The sequence below is a fragment of the Chrysochloris asiatica genome, unplaced genomic scaffold (assembly GCF_000296735.1).
Source record: "Chrysochloris asiatica unplaced genomic scaffold, ChrAsi1.0 scaffold00030, whole genome shotgun sequence".
NCBI lineage: Eukaryota > Metazoa > Chordata > Mammalia > Afrosoricida > Chrysochloridae > Chrysochloris > Chrysochloris asiatica.
This window is the reverse complement of record NW_006408548.1, coordinates 11287340-11313822: the sequence shown is the minus strand read 5'-3', so window position 1 is coordinate 11313822 and position 26483 is coordinate 11287340. Positions and strand designations below refer to the sequence as shown.

General features: G+C 39.1%; 1 protein-coding gene across 1 annotated transcript in view; it reads right to left on the bottom strand.

Annotated features, from left to right (window-relative positions):
* The window catches only part of AZI2 (5-azacytidine induced 2), a 36954-nt gene extending 21345 nt beyond the window's left edge, over positions 1-15609 (bottom strand). Inside the window, exons 1-2 of the mRNA XM_006851606.1 lie at positions 15424-15609; positions 575-798 (exon numbers count right to left, since the gene is read on the bottom strand). Of these exons, the coding sequence (XP_006851668.1) occupies positions 575-793 (219 nt within the window). The 5' untranslated portion in view covers positions 794-798; positions 15424-15609. The remainder of the gene's footprint in view (positions 1-574; positions 799-15423) is intronic.
* Between the last annotated feature and the right edge of the window lie 10874 nt (positions 15610-26483).

The window sequence follows — 26483 nt, the reverse complement described above, 5'->3', positions numbered from 1 at the left end:
GTTCTTGTGTACTGCAAAGTCAGTACCACATTACAGCAACTGTACAGGATTTTCCAGAGCGGCTGGTGGGTATGAACCACTGACATTGTGGTTACTAGTCGTGCTTCTCCTACAGCACCACCCCAGGGCTCACAGTTATCTGGTGGTGGTTATGTGCCGTGGAGTCAGTTCTGACTCATAGCGACACTATGAAAGGATACCGAGGCTGTAAATCTTTACGGGAACAGAAAGCCTCATCTTTGGCTGGTAATTTCAAACTGCTGACCTTAAGGTTTGCAGCCTGACTTATAAACTCTACGCTACCAGAAGGGGGTCAAAATTTAGAAACAGAAACAAAGAAAAATATTTTGAGCATGTCCCTTCTAAGTGATTAAATCCTATTGACATACCAATAGTATGGTATACGAATGGCACTGTGACTAAGTATAATGAACGCCTAATATTTTGATATTTACAATGAATTACGCTTGGAAATAAGTATAACCATAGAAGAGAGAAGGAAAAAATATTTAAAATTTCAAAAGAATTATTCATTATCTCACAATACATAATAATGAAAATAAAAGATAATTGCCTTTTCTTCCAAAATTCTTATTCTTTTCTTTAATAAACAGTTCTCTTTCTCTGAGTCCTTAAGTCGTTTTTTGATGTCTTCATATGCAGTGACTAGGGCAAAATGTGAAGCAACAGACTCATCTCCTGGATATATTGAAACTGGAGTCACTTCTGTATCTCTTCTGTGGCCTTTTTCATGATTCAAAATGCAGATATCATCTTCCACCAATGCATCCATGACAGCTAGTTTAAACAAACACATATGGAATATAAATGTCTCATTGAATAAATAAGGGATAAACAAAAAGACATATCTAGAATAATGCAGACGTTGGGGTAACATTTAAAAGCTCTTACTTTTTTAGAGGCAGTTTAGCACAGTGTGGCACTATAGGATAAGCACTGGTCTGCTAACCTCAAAGTCAGTCATTCAAACTCACCAGCCACTCCTTGGAAAACCTATAGTGGTGGTGGTGTGATGTCAAGTCAGTTCTGACTTACAGGATACGTTTTCTGAAGCCGTAAATCTTTATGGGAGCAGAAAATCTCATCTTTCTCCTGAAGAGCAACTTGGTAGATTCAAACTGCTGACCTTGTGGTTAGCAGCCCAGCTCATAAACCACTATGATACCAGTGCGCCTTCAGAAACCCTAAACAGCAATAGCATGGTAATTCAGAGTAAGGACTAGATATAGACTGCTTGGGTTTTCTAATCCAAGCTCTACTGCTTAGTCTGTGTAACTCTGTATAAATTACTGAAGTTCTCTGGCTCAGTTTCCTTATTTATAATGAGATAATATAAGAGAATAGCAACAACTTCATAGGGATGTTGTTGTTAAGTGCTGTCAAGTCAGTTCTGACTCATACCAACCATGCAGTGTTTCCAAGGAATAGCTGGTGGATTTGAACCACCCACCTTGTGGTTAGCAGTCCAATGCTTATCCTACAGCACTATACCAGGACTTCCTTCAAACAGTTAGAACTACTCAGTGATTTGCTATCTATACAACATTTAGATGATAATATATTGTTACTAAGCTTTATAAATATCTGTGAACTATATAATTTCACTTAAAAGGGTCAAATTTTTAAACACACTTTATACCCATGTATTTCTCCATCATCAATATTTCCATTCTTAAATATTAATATCAAGCTTTATAACTTCCACATTATACATTTTCAAAAAAACTCTGACTATAATTCATTGTAATATACTATTACAGAAGTTTGAAGGCACACACGAGTCTTTGCAGACTGGTTGTTGGTTGTTTATGTTGTGCCACTATAGGAGACACAGAAATTAAAATTTGACTGCCCTATTATGTTCTTCATTTCATCACTCTATGATGTAGTTTTATGACAAGTTTTGGAAATGAATTAATACCAATGGTTGCAAACAAACCAACAAAAAGTTAGTAGAACATTACTCTGTGAGGGCAGGGACTATGCTTGCTTTTGCTCATCACTCTGTACCCAATGAAGGTGCTCAATCAATACTGATTACTGAATGATAGGGTAGGATCCGAATCACACTGACTCTAGGGACTTTGGTTAAGCTTAGTTACTTTCATTATTTAGTGAACAATGTGTTTACTCTGTACATGTACTTTTGCTGTTAAGTTCAGTAGTACTTCCCCATATAAAAGCTACGTTCTTGGGAAAATACTCCGGAAGGAGAAATTGTAGGTGAAAACTCTGAAAAATTAATGGGAAAAAGATAAGCTAAGATAGTGATATGCTTAGGGTTTTGTGCCAAGTTGGCTGGACCTGGATTCTCAGTGGTTTAGCAGTTAAGATATTAATTCCCCATGATGAGATCTAATATGCTATAATCATGATGTAATCAGCCCTGATCATATATAATTATCCTGTGTATCGTAAACCCTCAGTTCTATGACTTTAAAGAGGCCAGATACCATCTATAGGATTAATTTGTATCTAGAGTCAATCTTTTTTTGGGACGTAAAAAATTAAATAAGCAAGCAGAACCAGGCAGTGATTTGTTCTGTTGTGCATAAGGTCGATATGGGTCAGTACCAACTTGATGGTACCAAACAATAATTATCCTTTGTATTTGGGGGTCCCTGCAATGTGAAGATCCTAGATACAAGGGAAAGAAAGGCTAATACCAAGACAAATAGGGATCACTTTCAAGTAGTGGCGGACACAGAGATGTTGAAATAGACAAGGACCTTTATCCAGAGCCAAAGCTCTGAATTTGGACTTTCTTGCCTCCCAAACTGTGAGAAAATAAATTTGTTTGTTAGGGCCATCAACATACGGCATTTCAGTTACAGCAGCACTAAATAACTAAGAAGAAGGGAAATATAAATCATAAGAAAACCAAATAGTTGCTGTTGCATCAATTCTAACTCATGGTGACCCCATGTGAGTCAAAGAAGAACTACTCCATAGCATTTTCAATGGCTGATTTTTTCAGGAGTAACTGACAAGCTTTTGTTCCAGAGTACCTCTGCGTGGATTTGAACCTTACCTTTTGATTAGCAGCCAAGCAGCCTAACCATTTGCACCACTGAGGACATAAGTTGTTATTGTTATGTGCTGTCGAGATGGTTCCGACTCATAGCGACACTGTATAGAATATCCAAGGAACACTTGGTGGGTTGTGATCTGCTGGTTTTGTGATTCAATCCGACTTTGCTGTCCAGTGCTTATCCTAAAGTGTCACACCAGGACTCCAAGGACATAAGAGAATCTATAAAAATTCTTACTAAATAAAGAGTATCAATGGAATTTCATATATTTTACGTTAGAAGTTAATGAATGATTCCACCATTCATCTGTCAGTTTGTCATACTGTAGTGGTCTGTGTGTTGCTGTGATGCTGTAATGCTATAAGTTATGCCACCAGTATTTTAAATAAAAACACGGTCACCCATCATGGACAAGTCTCCACAGAACTTCCAGACTATGAGAGAGTAAGAAGAGGGAGAGGCAGACCACTTCTGAATGGCTAGCTACTGAAAACCTTATGAATAGCAGTGGAACATCTTCAAACATACTGCCAGCAAATGAGCCCATCAAGTTGGAAGAGTTACCTCCTTAGAGTTGCTATTAATGACATGAATGGAACAAAGCTTTCGGATGGTCATTTGCTAATGTGCTACAACCGAATGGAAGACATCAGTATTTGTACTCACTCCAAAGAAAGGTGACCCACCAGAATGTGAAAATCATTGAACAATATCATTAACATCACAGGCAAGTAAATTTTTGCAAGAGATAATTCAAAAACAGTTATAGTAGTACATTGACAGGGAGCTGCCAGAAATTCAGGCTGGACTCAGAATAGGATGTGGAATAGAGGATGTCACTGATGACATCAGATGGATCTTGGCTGAAAGCAGAGAAGACCAGAAAGATGTTTACTTGCGCTTCACTGACTATGCAAGGTTATTTGATTATTTGGATCATAACAAACTATGGATAACATTACAAATAATGGGTATTGCAAAATACTTAATTGTGCTCATGAGAAATCTATGCATAGACCAGGGGGTGGGAGCATCAAGTCTGTGAGTACGCCCGCAAAATCACGTGATCTGGTCCTACCAAGGCAACCGAAGCCAAGACTAAAGATTCAAAAAAATCTAGGAGCTTTTTTCATAGCAACATATCCAAATAGTCCTTGGCAAAAAAAAAAAAAAGTTCCCAACTTCTGACAATAGACCAAGAGGCAGCTGTATGAATAGAATGGGATACTGAATGGTTTATAATCAGCAAAGTTGTGTAACAGAGTTGTATTCTGTTGCCATACTTACTCAATCTGTACATAGAGCAAATAATTCAAGAGGCTGGATTATATGAAGAACACGGCATTAGGATTGGAGGAAGACTCATTAACAACCTACAATATGCAAATGACACAATCTTGCTTGCTGGAAGGGAAGAGGACTTTAAGTACTTACTGATAAAGATCAAAGACTACAGCAGTCAGTATGGATTACATATCTAAGTAAAGAAAGCAAAAATCCTCACAAAGGTACCAATAAATAACATCATGATAAATGGAAAAGAGATTGAAGTTATCCAAGATTTCATTTTGCTTGGATCCAAAATCAACACTCATGGAAACAGCAGTCAAGAAACTAAAGGACATATGGAATTAAGTAAATCTGCTCAAAAGACCTCTTTTAAAGTGTTCAAGAGTAAAAATGTCACTTTGAGGACTAAAGTGTGCCTGACCCAAGCCATAGTATTTTCAATAGCCTTATGTATGTGAAAGTTGGAAAATGAATAAGAGTAGAGAAGAATCAATGTATTTGAATTATGGTGTTCGTGAAGAATACTAAAAGTACTGACTGCCAGAGAACAAAAAAATCTGTCTTGGAAGACATACTGCGGGCATGTTGTTAAGAGGGATCAGTTCCTGGAGAAGTACATCACGCTTGGTAAAGTAGAAGGTTAACAAAAAAGAGGAAGACCCCCAACAATGCATTGACACCATGACAGAAACAATGCAATCAATCATAACAATTGTGAGGATGGAGCAGGGCTGGGCAGTGCTTCATTCTGTTGTACACAGAGTCACTATGCATGAAAACCAACTTAATGACACCTAACAACACCACCACCAATTAATGGTCACTGAAAATTTTGTTGTCATTTGCAATCCCTTGCTTGAAATAACATTTATTATTCTGCTGTCACCAACTGCACTATTAAAGGGGCAAGGTAGCCTGGACAAAACTCAACATTATCAATAACTGTAGAAATAATCAGTTTACATCCAATTACCATCTAGAAATGGCCTCACCTTCCCACATCTCTATGATCCTCACCACCAGCCACTTTAAGTGGCACTTCCTCTTTTACCTTAACCACTGAAAGTTATGTTGAAACATCCTTGGCTACCTGGAGCCATATCAATGGGTACTAGCTGGAAGCTCCTGAGTGTGAATAAAACTGCACTCCAGAACAGATAGCACGGCCTGGCCTCCAACCCCTTTGAGCACTACAAGCTAGAAACACTCTTCACTGACTACCCCAGCAGCCTTTCTCAGTCACCCAGACACTCATACCTGGGGTTTCACAAATCAACTGCCTATACAGCCCTATTCTCTTCTGTTTACCATCCATTCATAGCTGGTTCATCATGAGTTACGCTTCTGTCCTTAAAACTGTCTGCACCATCCTCATAATCACTGCTATGTTTGAGCCCATTGCTGCAGTCAGTCAAAGTGTCAATCCATCTCATTAAGGATCTCATTTTCACTGACCCGCCACATGATGTCTTTCTCTAAGAACTGGTCTGTCCTGATAACATGTTCAAAGCAAAAAAGGCAAAGTTTCACCATTTGCTTTCAAGGAGCATTCTGGCTGTACTTCTTCCAAGACAGATTTGTTCATTCTCCTGGTAGTCACAGGGAGGACTGAATTTTAAATGGGAGCAGTTAGCAGCTGAGTGCCCAACCATTGTGCCACCAGGTTCCTTACAGTCAAAAAAGAAGTCTAAAACATTGTGTACTTTACTAATAAGATCAAAGCCTATGTATTTTGTAGTTGTTGCTGTTAAGTGCTGTCGAGTCAGTTCCAAGTCACAGTGATACTGCACAGGGTTTCTGAGGAAGGGCTGGTGGGTTTGAACTTCTGACCTAATAATTCGCAGTCCAGTGCTGATCCTACAGCACTACACCAGGAGTCAAAGCCTATGTTCCTTAGCTTCAGATAAAGTTCTTTCTTAACAGCTCAGCTCTTCCTATTCACTTGTTATTATCCTGAAGCAATCAATTTTCTCAGTAAGGAAAACCTAGTGTGGGGAAACAAATATGCAAAAAAAAATAATTATATCACAGAAGAGTAATATATGCTAGAAACAATATAGAATGCTGTAAGAACTAGAGGAAGGGCCCATTAAATTCAAAGAAGATACACAAAAACAGAATGACTCCTACTCTAATATTTAAGTGAAAAGGGTAGTTATTGTCATGACACCTTTACAACCGGACATGTGTAGCAATCAAAGGCCTGAAAGAGCATGGCACGAAGGAAGGATGGAGAATGGGAGTAGAAGCAGATGAAAATGGAAAGGCAGGACAAAACAAAATGAGACATCCTTTTATAACAAAGGCACTATAGCTTTTGGTATTTATTCGATGGCATTTTAAAAGATAAACCTGGATGGGATCAGCATATGAAGAATACACACGCAACTGTTTAAGCACACAACCAAATAAACTACTTAACAATGTGCTAAGAGTTTTTCAAATATAGTATCTAATTAATTCTCATGATAATCCTTTGAAGTAGATCTTACTAAGCTTATTTCAGAAAGGATAAAACTGGGTCCCAGACAGGTCATAAAGTTTAGTCAGAATCAGATCATCAGCATGTAGCACAAGCACATGGGTTTCAGAGCCTTAAGTACTAAATATATTTACTTTTCCAATTAATCTTTTACATACTCAATCTGTCATGAACTACAAAAGTAGGACTCCTGAGAAGTTTATAAGTGTCATAGGGATAAACTCATGTAACAATGCCACATTTTACACAGTAAGATAACTGGTCAAAATACTTATTTTTAGAATAAAATGAGTAAGTCAGACTAGTTTACTTTATACATTTCTATCCATTATCTTTGTTCTATAACGTGCCCAAAAGTTGCATAGTAACAACCCTCTAAATTTTTCGTCAAGTTTTCAAGTCTTATAAGTAGATTACCAGGCCTTTCTTGTAAGACGTCTCTGGATGGATTGGAACCATGAATTTCCTGTTACTAGTCAAATTAACCATTGTGCTACCCAGGTACTGAATGTTGTTGTTGTTATGTGGCGTGGAGTCGGTTCCGACTCATAGCGACCCTGTACAGGGTTTCCGAGGCTGTAAATCTTTACGGGAGCAGAAAGCCTCGTCTTTCTTCTCCCGCAGAACAGTTGGTAGTTTCGAACTGCTGACCTTGTGGTTAGCAGCCCGATTCGTAACCACTATGCTACCAGAGCTGAATAAGATATGTATTACGTACTCATTACCACATAAGCACCCCAGGTGACTCTAAAGTTCCACTGAAATTTAGAACACACTTGAGAGATAAGTGCTAACCAAAAGATTGAAAGTTTGAGTCCACCCAGAGATGCCTAGGAAGACAGGTCTGCTGATAATATTTCCATTGATACACATGGATTTGCCAAGAGTTGAAATCAACTTAACAACACTGAGTCATGCAAACATTTTCTATATTTGGCTATTAAATTCAATTTCTTCACAGAAGTTACTTAAGAGAAGTATAAATGAAGAGAGAATTAGAAAGGATTGAGATAAAAGACAGAAAACAGAGAAATTTTTAAGAATGACAAAGTGAAAAAGGAGGGCATAAGATGTCTGTCAGTTAAGGTGGGTAGTAAAGAGCCTAGTTCCTGAGCCTGAGAAAAAGGAACATTTAAAAAAAAATTTCAAATGTTGTAAGAATTCATTTAGAAGTTTAAAGATAATAAATTTCAGTGTTCTCACTGCAATCAATATTAAGAAGGCCCTCAGTTCCACACATGCTACAAATACCTGAGTTTGGTATAAATGAAAAGATAGAAATCTCTCCTGATACCAAACTGATTTTTTTATAGGAATATTATTATCCTCATATTTCATCAGCATATCTATCATTTATTGATCATTTACCATATGCCAAGGCATTAAGGAAAAGATCAAAATGGACGTCAAAAGAAGCACTGAAATTTGCTGTCCAGCGTAGAGATGCTAAAGCAAATGGAAGAAATGAGGAGGTATAAGAACCGAATAGAAAATTTCAAAGATCAGCTCGAGAAGATAAAGCCAAATATTACAAGAAAATATGCAAAGATCTGGAATCAGAAAACCAAAAAAGAAGAGCATACTCAGCATTTCTCAAGCTGGGGGAACTGAAGAAAAAATTCAGGCCTCGACTTGCGTTCTTGAAAGATTCTCTGGGCAAATTATTGAATGATGCAGAAAGCATCAAGAGAAGATGGAAAGAATACATAAGAGTCACTGTACCAAAAGGAAATGGTTGATGTTCAACCATTTCAAGAGGTAGCATATGATCAAGAGACAATGATACTGAAGGAAGAAATCCAAGGTGCATTCAAGGAACTGGCAAAGAACAAGACACCAGGAATTGATGGAATAAAAATTGAAATCTTTCAAGAAAGTGAGGGAGCACAGAAGGCACTCACTCATCTGTGCCAAGAAATCTGGAAGACAACTATCTGGCTGACTGACTGGAAGAGATCTGTATTTGTGCCCATTCCAAAGAGAGGTGACCCAATGTAATGTGGAAATTATCGGACAATCTCTTTGATATCCCATGCGAGTAAAGTTTTACTAAAGGTAATACAGAAACGGCTGCAAGCATACATTGACAGAGAACTTCCAGAGGTTCAAACCAGATTCAGAAGAGGCCGTGGAATGAGAGATATCACTGCTGATGTCTGATGTATCTTGGCTGAAAGCAGAGAATATCAGGAAGTTGTTTACCTGTGCTTTATTGACTATGCAAAGGCTTTCGATTGTGTGGAACATGACAAGCTATGGACAACATTGCGAAGTATGAGTACTCAGGAACACTTAATTGTGTTCATGAGGAATCTGTACATGGACCAATAGGCAGTTGTTCGAACAGAACATGGGAACACTGGATGTTTAAAATTAAGAAAGGAGTATGACAGGGTTGTATTTTTTCACCATACTTATTCAACCTGTATGCTGAGCAAATAATCCGAGAAGCTGGGTTATATGAAGAAAAATGTGGCATCAGTATTGGAGAAAGACTCATTGACAACTTGCAATATGCAGATGATATAACCTTGCTTGCTGAAAGTGAAGAGGACTTAAACTATTTACTTATAAAGATCAAAGATCACAGCCTTCAGTATGGATTGCATCTCAATATAAAGAAAACAAAAATCGACACCACTGGACCAATAAACAACATTCTCATCAATGGAGAAAAGATTGAAGTTGTCAAGGTCTTCATTCTTTTTGGGTCAATTATCAACACTTACGGAAGCAGCAGTTAAGAACTCAAACGACGTATTGCATTAGGCAAATCTGCTGCACAAGACCTTTTTAAAGCGTTGAAGCAAAGATGTCAGCTTGAGTACTAAGGTGCGCCTGACCCAAGCCATAGTATTTTCAATAATCTTAAATGCATGCGAAAGCTGGATAGTGAATAAGGAAGACTGTAGAAGAATTGATGCTTTTGAATTGTGGTGTTGAAGAAGAATATTGAAAGTGCCATGGGCTGACAAAAGAACCAACAGATCTCTGTCGGAAGAAGTGCGGCCAGAGTGCTCCTTGGAAGCCAGGATGGCTAAACTCCGTCTCTCATACTTCGGACATGTTGTCAAGAGGGACTAGTCTCTGGGGAAGGACATCACGTTTGGTAAGGTGGAGGGTCAGAGAAAAAGAGGAAGACCCCCAACGAGATGAACTGTCCAAGTGGCAGCATCAATGGTCTCAAGCATGGCAACAATAGTGATGTTGGCCCAGTATCGGGCAGTGTTTCGTTCTGCTGTGCATAAGGTCGCTAAGAGTCGGCACCAACTAGATGGCACCTAACAACAACAAGCGCTTTTATACGCATTTTTCTGCTTCGTACTATATAGCACCTATTATGCTAACTGAAAAGGTGCCCTGGTAGTGTAGTGGATTACTAGTTGGTCAGCTAACTGAAAGGTCAGCAGTTCAAATCTACCAGCTGCTCTGAATGAAAATGATTCGGATTTCTACTCTTGTAAAGATTTACAGCTTCAGAAAGCCTATACAGGGTCCCTATGAGTCGGAACCAACACTATAGCATAACCACCACCACCATCCTATTTGATAAACAAAATCTTAGAAAATTAGAAAATTAAGTAACTTACCTAAGGCTACGCACATGGAGTCCTGGTATGGCACCAAAGGATAAGCAATGGACTGCTAATCAGCCACTCCTTGGAAACCATATAAAGCGTTACTATGAGTCAGATCCAACTCAAAGGCACTTAACAACAACAAGGCTAAACAAAGTAGTCCTGAGATACACTAGGTTAAGCCTTGGGCTGGTAATCAGAAGTCAAGTGCTTCAAATACACCAGATGCACAACCAGAGAAAGATGAGGCAGATTTAATATCTGAAACTCAAAGGAACAGTTCTACTCTGTCCTGTAGGCTTGCTATGAGTTATAATCAACTCAAAAGAAGAGGGTATGGTTCGGTTTGGTAAGGCCACACAATTAGTGGCAACGTGACTTCAAAGTCGGTGCTTTTAATCCAAATTCACAAGGCGATAAAACTTGGATTCTCATTTGACCAATGAAAATGTAGACAAGGCAAAACTATATAAAAGAACACTGGTGCCAGATGTAGAAAACCCAGATTCCAGTCTAGGTTCTGCCACTTTGATCAGCTCACTTCTCTTCTGCAGATCTAAATTTTCCACCTTCGTAAATTAAGAAGCTCTGGTAGCGTAGTAGCTACGAATCAGGCTGCGAACCACAAGGTCAGCAGTTCAAAAGATGAGGTGTTCTGCTCCCGTAAAAATTTACAGCCTCGGAAACCCTGTACAGAGTCACTATGAGTCGGAACCGACTCCACAGCACATAACAACAACAAAATTAAGAAAAGATTTTAATACAAATATGAATGGAAAGTTAAATAGAAGACAATTAACATTTTTGCCAGGATCTGAGTTGTTGTTGGTAAGTGTCGTGGAGTCGGTTCTGACTTACAGTGACCTTGTACAGGATTTCTGAGTCTATAAATCTTCACAGAAGCAGAAAGCCTCATATTTCTCCCCTGGAGTTTGAACTGCTAACCTCATGGTTAGACCGGTGGTTATCCTACAGTGCCACCAGCACTCCAGGAAATGAGTAAGAGATGTGTTATATACACATTATTTCAAGTTCAAACCAAACTTGACAGAAGAAAAACTTACCACTTTTCTTATCACTGAAGAAAAACTGAGGCTCTACGTGGTAAGATTTGTAATGACCCAACAAATGTGGAAATCATCGAAATGCGGAAATCATCGGACAATATCACTGAAATCCCATGCGAGTCAAATTTCACTAAAGATAATTAAAAAATGACTGCAACCATACATTGACAGAGAACTTCCAGAGATTCTAGATGGATTCAAAAGAGGGCATGGAGCAAGGGATATCATTTCTTATGTGAGATGGATCTTGACTGAAAGCAGAGAATACCAGAAAGATGCTTACTTGTGTTTTATGGACTTCGCAAAGGCTTTCTACAACGTTGCGAAGAATGAGTATTCTGGAACACTTTAATTGTGCTCATGAGGAACCTGTACGTAGACCAAGAGGCATTTGTTCGAATAGAACAAGGCAACACTAAATGGCTTAAAATTAGGAAAGGTGTGTACCAGGGTTGTATCCTTTCACCATACTTATATAATTGGTATGCTGAGCAAATAATCCGAGAAGCTGTATATAAAAAAAACAAAAAACAAACATGGCATCAGAAATGGAAGAAGACTCATAATAACCTGTGATATGCAGATGATAGAAAGTTGCTTGCTGAAAGCAAAGAGGACTTAAAATACTTACTGATGAAGATCAAAGGCCACAACCTTCAGTATGGGTTTCATCTCAATGTAAAGAAAACAACTCTCCTCACCACCGGACCAATAAACAACATTCATAAAAATGGAGAGACGAATGAAGTTGCCAAAGACTTCATTTGGCTCAGATCAACCATCAACACTCATGGAAGAAGCAGTCAAGAAATCAAATAAAGATACTGCATTAGGCAAAACTGCTGCACAAGACCTCTTTAAGGTGTTCAAGAAGAAAGATGTCAGTTTGAGGACTAAGGTGCATCTAAACTAAGCCATTGAATTTTCACTAACTTCATATGCATGTGAAAGTTGGACGGTGCATAAGGAATCCGATAGAAAAATTGATGCATTTGAGTTACGGTGTTGGAGGAGAATATTGAAAGAACCATGGACTGCTTGAAGAACAAATAAATCTGTGCTGGAAGAAGTACAGCCAGAATGATCCTTGGAAATCAGGATGGTCAGACTTCATCACTCATAGTTTGGGTATATTGTAGGAGGGACCAGTCCCTGGAGAAAGATAAAATGCTTTGTAAAGTGGAGGGTCAGTGAAAAAGAGAAAGATCAGTGCAGTGGACTGACACTGTGGCAGTAACAACGGGGTGTAGTAACGACTGTGTGTTTGGTGCAGGACTGGGCAGTGTTTCATTCTGTTGGACACAGGGTTGCTATGAGCGGTACCGACTTGATGCCACCAGACAGGAACAATGAAGAGTAGTTATGTGTTGGATCTGGAGTTTGAATTTAAGCCTATGTGAAAGAAGCTTTCCTTTATCACCATCTCTCAAATGGAACCTTATTTAGAATTTCCATCACAGTTCTACTTTGGCTAAATTGGGATATCATTGTATTCACTTCGTGTGATGCATGAATTATAAATTACATCTTATAAAGTCCGAGTGATCCACGTTTGCTTCTTTTCCCCTATTTGTAGTGAAATGGGGGTAGATATGGCCAAACAAGTTTATTCAGAGGAAATAATCAAGTGTCTTTTTTCACAATGTGATAACAATCTATGCACCTTAGCAGTCAAATGCCCTATGATTCAATTAGTGTTTAGCATCAGATGTACAGGAAGAAAAACTACACTTTCACAACCCACAATGACATTATCTCAGTAATTGTGTTAGACCAGAAATCAGTTTGTACAGTCAGAGAAATCATAAGATTATATTTCAGGGCCAGCATAGAACAATCTATGTTTTTCCATTGCTGTCATAAAGTATATTGAGTAAATGTTACTTACGTAATCAACTTTTGTTTTTTAATAGTGATCTGATAAAACTATACTTCAATCCAAAATATCACTAAGAAAAAAACATAAACTACATTTATCTTATTACTTCAAGGATTACAAAGAACTTCATCTCATCATTTTTACTTGTTAATCAAGGGAGCACTCTGTGGTGATTGTAGTTAATTGACATCAAGTCAGTTCCTGTATAGTTTCCAAGGAGCAGCTTGTGGGTCTGAACTGCCAACCTTGTGGTTAAGAGTCTTGTGCTTATCCTACAGCACCACACCGCGACTTAGCCCTCTGTATTGGTAATTATATTTACGGAGTGTTTATGGTATGCCACGAGCTCTGGTAGCGTAGTGGTTACGAATCGGGCTGCGAACCTTAAGGTCTGTGGTTCGAAACTACCAGGCGCTCCGCGGGAGAAAGATGAGGCTTTCTACTCCCGTAAAGATTTACACCCTCGGAAACTCTGTACAGGGTCGCTATGGGTCGGAACCGACTCGATGGCACTTAACAACAACAACAACAACGTAGCATAATTAAGAAAACCAAGTATTAGGAAGCTTCGGAGTCAAGAATGAAAGTCATCTAGTGGATACCTGAGCCACTATGTTAAGTTGTTGTTGTTAAGTGCCGTCGAGGGGGGTTCTGACCCATAGCGACCCTGAACAGGGTTTCCGAGGCTGTAAATCTTTACGGGAGCAGAAAGCCTCATCTTTCTCCCGCGGAGCAGCTGGTAGTTTCGAACTGCTGACCTTGTGGTTCGCAACCCGATTCGTAACCACTACGCTACCAGAGCCACGATAGTGCTTAGAAACTAGGACGTATTCCCATTTTAGAGACAAAAAAGGAGGAAGAGGTTTAGAATCCTAACAAGTTTCAGTGAATAACTGGAACATTTAGGATTCAGTTCCTGCTGTTCTAGCATAACTCACTGTATGTTCTATCAACTATGCGTCTCTCTCATATTACATCTGTATACAACTTCCCAGATTACAAACAATATCACATTAAAATCTGCAATGATCCTGTGAGGGAGGCACTATTTCCAATTTACAGATACAGGGAATGATCACAAGAGATTGGGAAATTAGACATTGGCATTTTTAGAGAACTAGAATTTAAATTTTGCCTTGATATCTTGCTCAGTTCAATTTAAAATTCCTATGTGGTGCTCCAGAGTAAGCACTGGACTGCTAACCACAAGGTGGACGGTTCAAACTCAATAGCCACTTCTCGGATATCCTATACAAGGTTGCTACTGAGACATAAGTAGAAACCCACTGGACAGCAGCACTAACATAGAAGGGGCTCCATAGGATAAACACTGGACTGCTAACCACACCGTATAGATTTACAGCCTGGGACCCCCCTATACAGGATTACTAAGAGTTGGAGCAGATTCTAGGCACTAAACATGGTCAAATTCAATCTTTAGTAAATTACTATCTTTGATCACCTTACTTCTAAAACACGTTTACTTCCAACACGTCTTGAAGCAATTTGTATTCTGATTTATATTACAATTTTCATGAGTAATTTATTTCACTTGTATATTGTCTATTGGGATTGTCCTAGTCTACCTTGTGTGTCGTAGTCACTCAGCAAATAACCAGACTGAATACACACACAGGTTAGATATTGGAGAGACGACGAAAGCCAACTGTAAGCCCTGGATAATGTACAGAGGTTTGGTGTCCAGTGCTCGGACACTCGAGGCAGTGCCGTTCTAGCCACCTGTCCCTCTGTCCTTTCCGATACAAAAGCCATTCCAATGAATGAAATAGAAATGGAAGGGTCCAAGTAAATCGAAGGATAGGGATAGTGCAATATGGGGGAAGTAGAAGTAAAGGGCCAAGGACCTGGAACTGGAGTGCTGGGGCGACAGGGCTATGGGGTGCCCCGGGGTGGAATCATCTCGAGTCAAATAAAGGGGTAGGATGGGGAAAGTAGTGGAGATCGGCTTTTTGAGAGAAAATGACAGATCTCTTCGGACGACCAACACGGGCGGAGGTTGGTCCCGTAACTGCCCGCAACCCCTGCCCAGGCCCGGACAAAGCGAGTCACTCACCCCGGCGCCAGGCTTTGGAGGGCTGCCCCAGGGCCGCCTACTTTCGAGTCCCGTGTGTGGAAACGGATCGAAATTAAACCGGGTCGCTAGGGGTCACCAAGGGCTTCCGGTTTCCTCGAAAACACTGCTGCTTCCCCAGCGAATGCAGCTGCTTCGGCAGCGCCAAAGAAGGATTTCCATTTCTTCGCCTCAACTGCACCAGGTCCGGACCGGCGCGGCCCTACCCCTCAGGGGCCCGGGAAGTTATGGAGAGAAGGGCGTGCCGAGGAAGGAGGGACCGAGCCACCACCGAAGAAGGCCGGTTACCCAACAACGCACGCGCGAGACCCGGGCCCACTGCAGCTGGCCTAATCAGGGCCTGCGTGGGTTGGCCGTCGCGTTGCTAGCCAAGGAGCTGAAGCAATGTCTAGCGGGGGTTGGAAGGGAAGATGCATAGCGCATGAACAGAAAACGGGCTTCCGCTATCCGCAAGCTGAGGGTCAGAGTCCAGGGAGGAAGCCGGAAATCAGGCCCAAGGGAACTGGGAGGGCCTCGCTAAGCGTGAGGCTGGCGGGAAGATAGGCCTGTTGCACTACGTGTCCCGTGAGCCTCCGCGACGTGGCAGGGTTGGGCAGGGCTGGGCTGCTAGCGACGCGCGGAGGCGGAGGCGGAGCTCGGTAAGAGCGTTATTTCCCGGTTTGGCGGTTATTCCTTGGCCTTGCCTTTTGGCCGCCTACGGCCCTCTGACGCGTCCTTTTCCGTTTGCGTCCGCTTGGGGTTCCCGACTGTTTTCTGCGCGGTAGGTTTAGTGTCTCCGCTGAGCTCTGTCGCCTCTTTGTGGCCAAGTTACATGCTGTCTCTATCCTTAGAAGCCCGCTGCAAACACGCAGGTGATCATTCGAAGCATGAACTCGGTGAATTGCTTGAAGTCCCATAATTATTCGGCAGAAACTAAAACGTGGTTTCCAGTACACTACTCTTTTCTTTGGTTTTGTTTTTAAATGTGAAATTTGTGCAATTAAGCTCAAGGAAAACAGCTTTGGAGTTATCCTCCTTAGTTCCCACCATACTATGTTATTTCCAGATCATGGTCCTGACTAGTTGAAGTCTCAGCCAGATGGAACTCTTCAAACCATAGGTCTGTTTCTGGTTAAACAGACTAATAAAATAGTGGTGGTAATAGTTGTGTGCTTTAGCTTAGATTCCGACTCAGAGACTCACGACCCGCTCCTCGAAAACCTTATACAGGGGCTCTATGAGGCGGACTGATACACCAGCACTTAACAACAACTTTTTTTTTTAACCTGGAAATTTTCTACCAACTTGGTTGGATGTGTTTTAAATAACTTTAGCAAATAAATTATTAAAGAGCGCTTGTCAGCTTAGTAATAAGCACTGGATTGCTAACCACAGGGTCAGTGGTTCAAACGCACTTGTGCTCCTCGGAAACCAACTCTATGGCACTAAACAACAGTTTTATTATAATGTTCTGCAGAAGAAAAGATCTCTGAGAGGTCAATTAAAACATTCTTGGTGAGATTTTATAAGTAAAAGGAATGGTTATATTGTTAAAGTAGATAGCAGGAGCTCTGGTAGCATAGTGTTTTCGGGTCAGGCTGCTAACCTCAAGGTCAGCAGTTCATACCTACCAGCTATTCCGTGGAAGAAAGATGAGGTTTTCTGCGCCTGTAAAGATTTACAGCCTAGGAAACCCTGTATAGGGTCGCTATGAGTTGGAACCAACTCCTCGGTACATTAAAACAACAACAACAACAACAAAGATTTACAACCTCGGAAACTTTGAGTCAGAACCGACTTTACAGCACACCACCACTACTACCAAAGTAGATGACTGAAAGAGGATTTTTGGGTTGGAGTCCTGGTATGGCACCAGGGTAAGCACTGGACTGTTAACTGTAAATCAAACCCACCAGCCACTCCTATACAGCGACTATACTTAATAACTGAAACAGGCCGTTGGTATAAATGAGCACTAGTTCCAGTGGACCGGGGTGGGGGAAGAGCCTTAAGATTACACCCAAACCTGTTGCCGTAAAGCTGAATATGACTCAGTGATCCCTGTGGTTGTTAGTATGTGCCGTCGAGTCAGTTCCGAGTCATAGCGATCCTGTTCAGGGTTTTCGAGGCTGTAAATCTTTACGGGAGCAGAAAGCCTCATCTTTCTCCCGGCAAAACAGCTGGTAGTTTCGAACTGCTGACCTTGCGGTTCGCAGCCCGATTCGTAACCACGATCCCTGTAGAAAGTAAAATGTTTGAGGTCTCCTAAGTCATCAGAAGTAAAATCATCTAGTGTTAATTTTCAGAAGTGGAAATGCTTTATGTTTTTGAAACAATTAAAAATAATTTGAGAATTTATCAAAAGCAGGAAAATAATAGATATACATTAAACCCGTCTCCCACCAGCTGCTCCTCAGAAACTCTTTACAGGCTTGTTAAGAGTCAGAACCAATTGGATGGCACTTAACAACAACATCCCACTCTGCCCCCCGTACCTATTTAGCCTGTGTCTCTCCATATGTCTACACACAGAAAACTGTTATTTCAAGTTTATATATGATTAGTTATCTCCATCCCTTTTAGCCTTTGCATACCTCCCTGTGTCATCACCTGTCTTAATCATTCTTCTGCCAACTTCCCTTTTGTATATTACCCTCCTGCTTCTTATATATTGCCCTCCTCATCACCCAAGTTAACATGTGTTTTACTCTCTCTTCCCTCCCACTCATGGTACCCATTAAAGAACGTTTCCTTTAGCATGAAAACCTTTTTTGAGTTTTTACAGTAGTAGTATCATTTGTCCTTTTGTGATCAACTTACTTCACTCAGCATGAAGTCCTCTAGGTTCATCCCTGTAAATGAGGTGTTTTGCACAATTTTCTGCACTGTTCCATAGCATTCCATTGTGTATGTGTTCATTAAATTATTGATTTAGAGTAACATTGATGGACTTTTAGACTGTCAACATTTTTTGCTATTTGAATAATACTGTGATGAACACTGATGTGCATACATCTACTCTTGTCATGATCTTATTTCTCATGTAAATGTACCAAATAGAGGGATTGCTGGGTCATAGGTACTTCTATTTCCAATTTTCAAGGAAGCGCCACACCGTTTTCCACAGTGGTTGAACCATTTAACAGTCCAACCAGCAATGTAGGAGTGTCTCAGTCTCCATAGCGTTGTCAATATTTGTTGTTTTATGTTGTTTTGAAATTTGCTATTAATGCTGGTGGGAGCTTCCCCCCCCCCCTTTAATCATCATCATATTTTCTGTAGAAGCAATTGCAATCTGAAACTTTCAGAACAATTCACCGTACTTAAAAAAATACATTTGTTACAGAATGGTCATTTTGGACTTAATTGAACACTCTTGACTCCAAACACTTTAAAAAATATATCCTGTTTACAGAGAGTTATGGATGAACTATAAAAAGAGGGATACCACAACAGCTTCTCACCTTTTTCCATCTCCTTCCACCCCTTCACCCAGGTCAAAATATTTTTCATATGAGTCAGGGCTCCTCAGGGAGGGCTATTAACACTGGTTGTGGCCAGGTATACATTTTCATTGGAATGGATTGTTTTTCAAAGCAATGTCTAAAACAAGAACATGGGCCCTATCACAACCCCTAAATGTGGTTCACTCTCCTCTTATTTTTAGACAACCATTCATTTTTAGAGCTGCATCAAATTTTATTTTTATTTAATTAGGCAACATGTTTAAAAAATAGTGCTATATTTTTTACTGAGAGCTATGTTTATTATTTCTGAGCAGTGAAGAATATTTACAGTTAAAGCAAAAATACAATTTTTGAGAAAATGATATCAAATGAATCTCATTAGTGATTTAAATTATATATTAATTTAATTTCAAACCACTCCAAGGGTCTTTCCTGTGTTCATTGTTTCATTGTGAGTACTGTGCTTTTTGTGGATCCTCAGTAGACATGGCTCATTAGTTTCAGTAGAGCAGATAGATGTACGATGTGAGAACTGTTCAGTTGAAATAGCAGTGTCAATCTTTTCATGTTACATCAGCTTCATTATCATTTCATCTGTATTGTTGTCAAAGCATTCACCCTCACTTCCCAGATTAAGATCTTTGGGGCAGGAGAATGTTTAATGGCAGGGATAAATAGTAGTTTCAAAAATACTACCAAAAATGATTTGGTAGAAGCTATCTGTTTCTAACAAAGGTGTAAAAAACTTAACTAACCATGAAATTAGTAGAGAAGTTTTAGAGTAAAAGTATGTCCTTTATTTATGTTCTGTTTGAGGTAAGAGAAGTACAATTTTTTGCCAACCAGATTCCATACTTTAAAATCTGTCTGGAAAGTCTCTCTCTACCTTAAAATCTTTTCTTTCTGGTATGATGTTTAACTTCAAATTTCTAATATATATATATATATATTTTTTTTTTAGAAACTACTGAAAAGTCTAACACCTTATCATACATAATCTAAATCTTCTTTTCTTATTATACTTCATCAGTCTTCGCATATAAAACACACACACAGATCGTAAACTCTGTAACCAAAATCCATGTGCTACGTTTGTATGTGTCCAAACTTGTGTGTATCCTAAAGCAGCTATTTTTAAACAGGTCAGAGTAAATTCTTTACTCTTAACCTCAGGACTGCAAGGTCAGTGTGAGCCACAAGGTGGGCAATTCAAACCCACCACCCACTCCTGGGAAATCCTAAATGAGGTCGCTGTGAGTTGGAACTGACTTGACTGCACTTAACAACACAACTTCAAGAGTTACATGAAGGTTTTTCAAGGATAGGTGTGTAAGGATAGTGTTAATAGTATCAATTGTCAGATTATCAACTTGCAAGATTTTTGTTTTTCATAAAATTGATTTGGCTCGTAGTGTATATGGTTCAGTTATTTCCTGAACCAGGAAATTCATGTTCCCATTTCATTTTTGGTAATTGTCCCACACTCATTCTACAAATAAAGTTTTATTGTTAATCTGACCTTAGTCTTGATGGTGGTATTTAGAAAGTAATGACTCTAATGGCTGGGTAGGGAATTCTTTTGCAAGACTGGTCATTTCCTATTGCTTTCCAAAATAGTATGTTGTTGTTGTTAAGTGCCATCAAGTTGGTTCTGACCCATAGTGACTCTGTATAGGGTTTCCAAGGAGCAGCTGGTGAGCTTAAACCACTGACCTTACTGTTCAAACAGCTTTGCAGTCTGGCACATTAACCCACAGCGCCATACAAGGACTCCCAAAATAATATAGAAGGACCTAATTGAGTTGTCAGGTGTTCATTAAATTGTTGATGACACATCCCTGCATGTGTTTTGGTATATAAAAGTTGAAAACGATAATTACTACAACCAAAAAAACCCTTCCACTCTGTGGTTGATTGATGATGCATGGAGGGGATTGTAACCATGGCAATGAAACAAAACACAATAGGATGAATGTAAAACTAATGTTCTCCCATGTAAACTATCACATAATTCACAATAAAACATCAAAAAAAGTAAATAGAATCATTGCATTTCTCCTATTAAAAATCCCCCAAATGGGATCTTAACATATTTTCCAAGGTCTTTCTTAATATGGATTATTGTACTTTTCCACCAGCCCCTGTCTACACTACAGCACTGAACTTTCTCCCCGATTTTAATATGGACTCTGAAATTCACCTTTGCACATGTTGATTTGTACTTTCTGGTAATCTACCTTCTATCTGGTATTTTGACAGATCACAATCTTTAAATATTAAATGCTACCTCTTCTTTGCAACCTTTCATTGTTCCATCTACAATTACATTTACTCACATTTTTATTTTTAGAGCAGCTTTGGTTTGACTTTCAGCTCCTTAAGGATAAGGATCCATGTCTTCATGCCTAGTAGGGTGGCTGCTACATGAAAAAAATTAAGTTAGTTTGCTAATGAACTCATCCAACTAAAAAATTAAGTAAAATTTCTCAGAGAAATAAGCTTTCATTAAAAGAAATTTTTGGGTTAAGTTCTTTTTCATTTAAAAAATTTCACCAGTAATTTATTTTTCACAGTGAGATGAAACACTGGACCACAAGGTAGGTTTGCACCACAAGGTTGATGGTTCAAACTTACCAGTTGTTCCTCAGAAACCCTATTCAGGGTTATTATGAGTTGGAATTAGTGTCACCAAACAACAAGTATACTTATGGACTCATGATGTAGCGTTGAAGGTACAGCACTGGACTGCCAGCCACAAGGTCAGTCATTCAAACCCACCAGCTGCGCTTTGGAAACCCTATACAGGGTTGCTGTGAGTTGAAATTGACTCAATGGCACTTAACAACAGCAACAAGTATACTTGGATGGCGCTGTAGGACAAGCACTATACAGGGTCACTATGAGTCCTGGTGTGGCGCTGTGGGTTAATGGGCCAGACTGCAAAGTCATTTGAACTGCAAGGTTGGTGGTTCAAGCTACCAGCTGCTCCTCGGAAAACCTACACGGGGTCGCTAAGGGTCGGGATTGACTCAACGGCACTTAACAACAGTGAGATAGAAGCAACTCAACGACACTTCACAACCACTATACTTAGGAATTCTGGTCGCACTGTAGAATAATCACTGGACTGCTAACCAAAAACTCTAGTTCAAATCCACCAACTGTTCCACAAAAAGGTTTTCTACTTCCCTAAAGATGTCCTCATATCAACGGAGAAAAGATTGAAGTTGTCAAGGACTTCATTCTTCTCTGATCAACTATCAACACTCACGGAAGCAGCAGTCAAGAGATCAGACAACGTATTGCATTAGGCAAATCTGCTGCACAGGAACTTTTTTTAAAGTGTTGAAGAGCAAAGATGTCAGCTTGAGGACTAAGGTGCTCCTGACCCAAGCCATGGTATTTGCAATAACCTCATATGGATGCGAAAGCTGAACAGTGAATAAGGAAGATCGTAGAAGAATTGATGCCTTTGAATTATGGTGTTGGAGGAGAATACTGAAAGTGCCATGGGCTGCCAAAAGAACCAATAGGTCTGTTTTGGAAGAAGTGCAGCCAGAGGGCTCCTTAGAGGCCAAGGTGGCCAAACTTCGTCTCTCATACTTTGGACGTACTGTCAGAAGGGAACAGTCGCTGGAGAAGGATATCATGCTTGGTAAGATGGAGGGTTAGAGAAAAAAAGGAAGACCCCCAACGAGATGGATTGGCCAAGTGGCAGCATTGATGGACTCAAGTGTGGCAACGGTAGTGAGGTTGGCCCGGTATCGGACATTGTTTTGTTCTGCTGTGCATGGGGTCATTATGAGTCATTTCTGACTTGATGGCACCTAACAACAACAACAACAAAGATGTCCTGCCTCAGAAATCAATTGCTATATTGCAAGTCGTAATCGATGTGATGATAGTTGGTTTGGTTTTTATTGTTTTAGCTAGAAGTCCTTTTAACACTTTATTTATTTAGGAAACCTGGTAATTTTTTCACTATTTTTAAAGGAGGGACCAGAGAAATGTGTAAGTTTCAAGTCCCACAAAACATGGATTCATGCCTAGTTCTCTCATAGCATGCTACTTGTTATGGCATATATCAAATTTTTAATGAAATAGTTAAAGGAAGACAGTTATTTTGACTTAAATAATGTTTGGAATGTTTCTTAAATAATCAGAAATAAAACTAAAATGTTATGCCTCTGGATTTAATGCAGTTAAAAAGCAAAATTACATACTAAATATAACCAAAAACAATGAAAGCTGTTAATAATATCATTAAATTTATGGGTGATGTTATTTCTCAGAAGCCATATAAGCTATTATAAAATGCAGGTAGCTTTGGAATATCTTTTGAGTTCACAATATCTGTACTACTGTGTGCTACAAGATTACAAGATGACTCCATTTTTCCAAGTTGAATATCTGTACTGTGAAACATTTAAAAATGTTACTGACCTTTGTTTGTCATATGTTCATCCTTTGTAATTTGAGAATACCTTTCTTGTTTTTTTAATTAGCTTATGAGACTTATGAAACAGCACTTAGGACCAAGACACTCAAAAACACAAATGTCAACTCACTCACTGTAATTGGCTATCTATACTCATTTATAAACTTTTCATTCAGGTGACCCTGATTAGATTATCATTGACCTTTAAAAACACATTTAAATCCCCAGAGAATCAGGACACCACAGAAAACATTGTCTCTAATGCCAGTTTGAGAATTGTAGCTCTGTTCTTGTTGTTAGGTGCCATTGAGATGGTTCCAACTTATAGTAACTATATACACAACAGAACAAAAGTGTCTAATCCTGCGCCATCCATATATTTGTTGTTATATTTGAGGCAATTGTTGCTACCACTGTGTCAATCCATCTTGTTGGGGGTCTTCCTCTTTTTGGATTAACCCACTTTTCCAAGAATTGATGTCCTTCTTCAGAGATTGGTCCCACCTGACAGTGTCCAGAGTACTAAGCGAGACTAAATCTATCCTCACTTCTAAGGAACATGCGGGTTGTACTTCTTCCAACATAGAGTTACTGTTCTTTGCCAACACCTTAATTCAAATGCATCAATTATTTTGCCATCTTCCTTATTCATTGTCCAAATTTATATACATGTATAAGGAGATTGGAAATGCTATGCCTTGGATCAGGCACACCTTATTCCTCAAACTGATATCTTCACTCTTGTGAACTTTAAAGAGATCTTTTGCAGCAGGTTTGCCTAATACAATAATTGTTGTTGTGAAGTGCTATCAAGTGAGTTCCGACTCATAGCAACCCTCTATAAGGTTTCTGAGGAGCAGCTGGTGGGCTTGAACCACTGACCTTGTGGTTCAAAATCTCAGTGTTTACCCTATTGCACCACACAGTTTCTTGACTGCTGCTTCTGTTAGCATTGGTTGTGAACCTTAGCAAATTGAAGTCTTTGGCAACTTCCTTCTTTTTCCATTTATCATAATGTTATTTATTGATCCCATTGTGAGGATTTTCATTTTCATTACATTGGGGTGCAATCCATATGGAAGTCTGTAGTCTTTGATTTTTATCAGTAAGTAATTCATGTCCTCTTTGCTTTCAACAAGCAAAATTGTCACAAACCTGTGCTCTTGAAAGCAAAGAGCCCTCCTCCAATCCTGATGCCACATTCTTCATATAATCCAGCTTTTCAAATTATTTACTCAGCATAGAAACTGAATAAGTATGGTGAAAGAATACAGCTCTAGTGCACACCTTTTCTGGTTTTGAAACATTCTTTAATATTTTTTTTTTTCCCTCTTGAACTAGTTCTTACATATTTGTAATAAAATAGCATCATATTTGTAATTGGATCCTACTTTTCCCTACAGTAGATCATAATACATTATTGTGACATACTTCTTAAGAAATAAACATATATGCAAGGGATGTATCCTCACTATTTGTTGTTGTTGTTGTCATGTGCCGTGGAGTCGGTTCCGACTCATAGCGACCCTATACAGGGTTTCCGAGGCTATAAATCTTTACGGGAGCAGAAAGCCTCATCTTTCTCCTGCGGAATAGCTGATAGTTTCGAACTGCTGATCTTGAGATTCACAGCCCGATTTGTAACCACTATGCTACCAGAGCTCCTTATCCTCACTATTTAGACATCAGATTTTCCCTAGAGGAATTAAAAGTCTCACATTCCCATTGTGCCTGAAAAACAAAAGTTTTTCTCTAAAGTCCTTGTAAAATTAACATCAAAATTCTCGTTTGTTCCACTATATCTTCATAATTATTTGAATTGATACTTGAATATTGTGAGCACTATTGCAAAGGCATTCTACCTTATCCTACCTCCACCAATACTTTTTCTGGAATAATCCAGATTTTCAAATTAGAGAAGAGTACTTTTGTTTCCCAAACCAGATAGTTTCATTTGTAATTTCAAAGGAGTTAATATGTTACAAATACTTGTGTTAGATAACAAAGTTTAAAGGTCAGAAATAAAGCAGAACCACAATTGTCTGGCTGTACTTCTTGAAAAGCATCCATGTGTTAAGTATAATGTTGTTGTTATTGTTATTAAATGCCATAGAGTCAGTTACGACCCATAGTGACCCTGTATACGGTTTCCAAAGAGTGACTGGTGAGCTTGAACTGCCAACCTTGTAGTTCAAACCGACTTTGCAGTCTAGTGCATTAGCCTGCAGTGCCACACAAGGACTCCAGGTTGAGTATAATAAGTGAGGTAATTGCTTTAAGCTAAATACTAATAGAGTCTAAGAGGCTAGATTCCTGTTACTCCCATTCTTTTTAAAATTTCATTTTCAGTGCTGTTTCGATGAACATGGAATCTTGGTATAGTGGTGTAGGATAAGTACTGGACTTCTAACCAATAGGTCAGCCGCTCCTCAGAAACCCGGTACAGGGTCACTGTGAGTCAGAATTGAGTCAATGGCACTTAAGAACAACAAAAACGATAATCAAAATGCTCTAGTGCATGACTTGTGTTTTAACTTCAGAAATTATTAGTAACAAATAATGATTTTTAATTATTAATCACATTTACATTCATAAAAAACATAATTATTCTTTATAGGGACTATTTTTCACTGACATTTGATCATTTACCCCTCATGAGTTGACCAGTATTTTCTTATGAAAGTACAAAACATAGTAAAGATTCTTAGGATAGTCTGAATTTCTTTGTATATGTAGGCAGAGAACAATTAGGGTTTTCCAGATAAAGTGTATTCACTTGAAAGCATACATATGGGTGTCTCTGATTTTAGGGTAAAAAGAATGGCTTTGGTTGTGTAAAAGAGAAAAACCCTTATGGGAAATTTTTCTGTTTTGAAGAGAAACACTATAAAACAATAATGAATTGATCAATTATAAACTCTTTAGCATTGGGTATGTTTTTATTATTTCTTTATGAAAGCTTCTTTTAGGTAGCAATTAATTAGAAATAGTGATTTTTTTTTTCTCCTACACATCCTTTGTCTAGAAGGCATAGTCAAATATTATAACAAAATGTGCAGAGACCTAGAATTTGAAAAACAGAAGGGTAGAACACACTCAGCATTTCTGAAGCTGAGGGAATTGAAGAAAAAATTGATGTTTCCACTTGTAATTGTTAA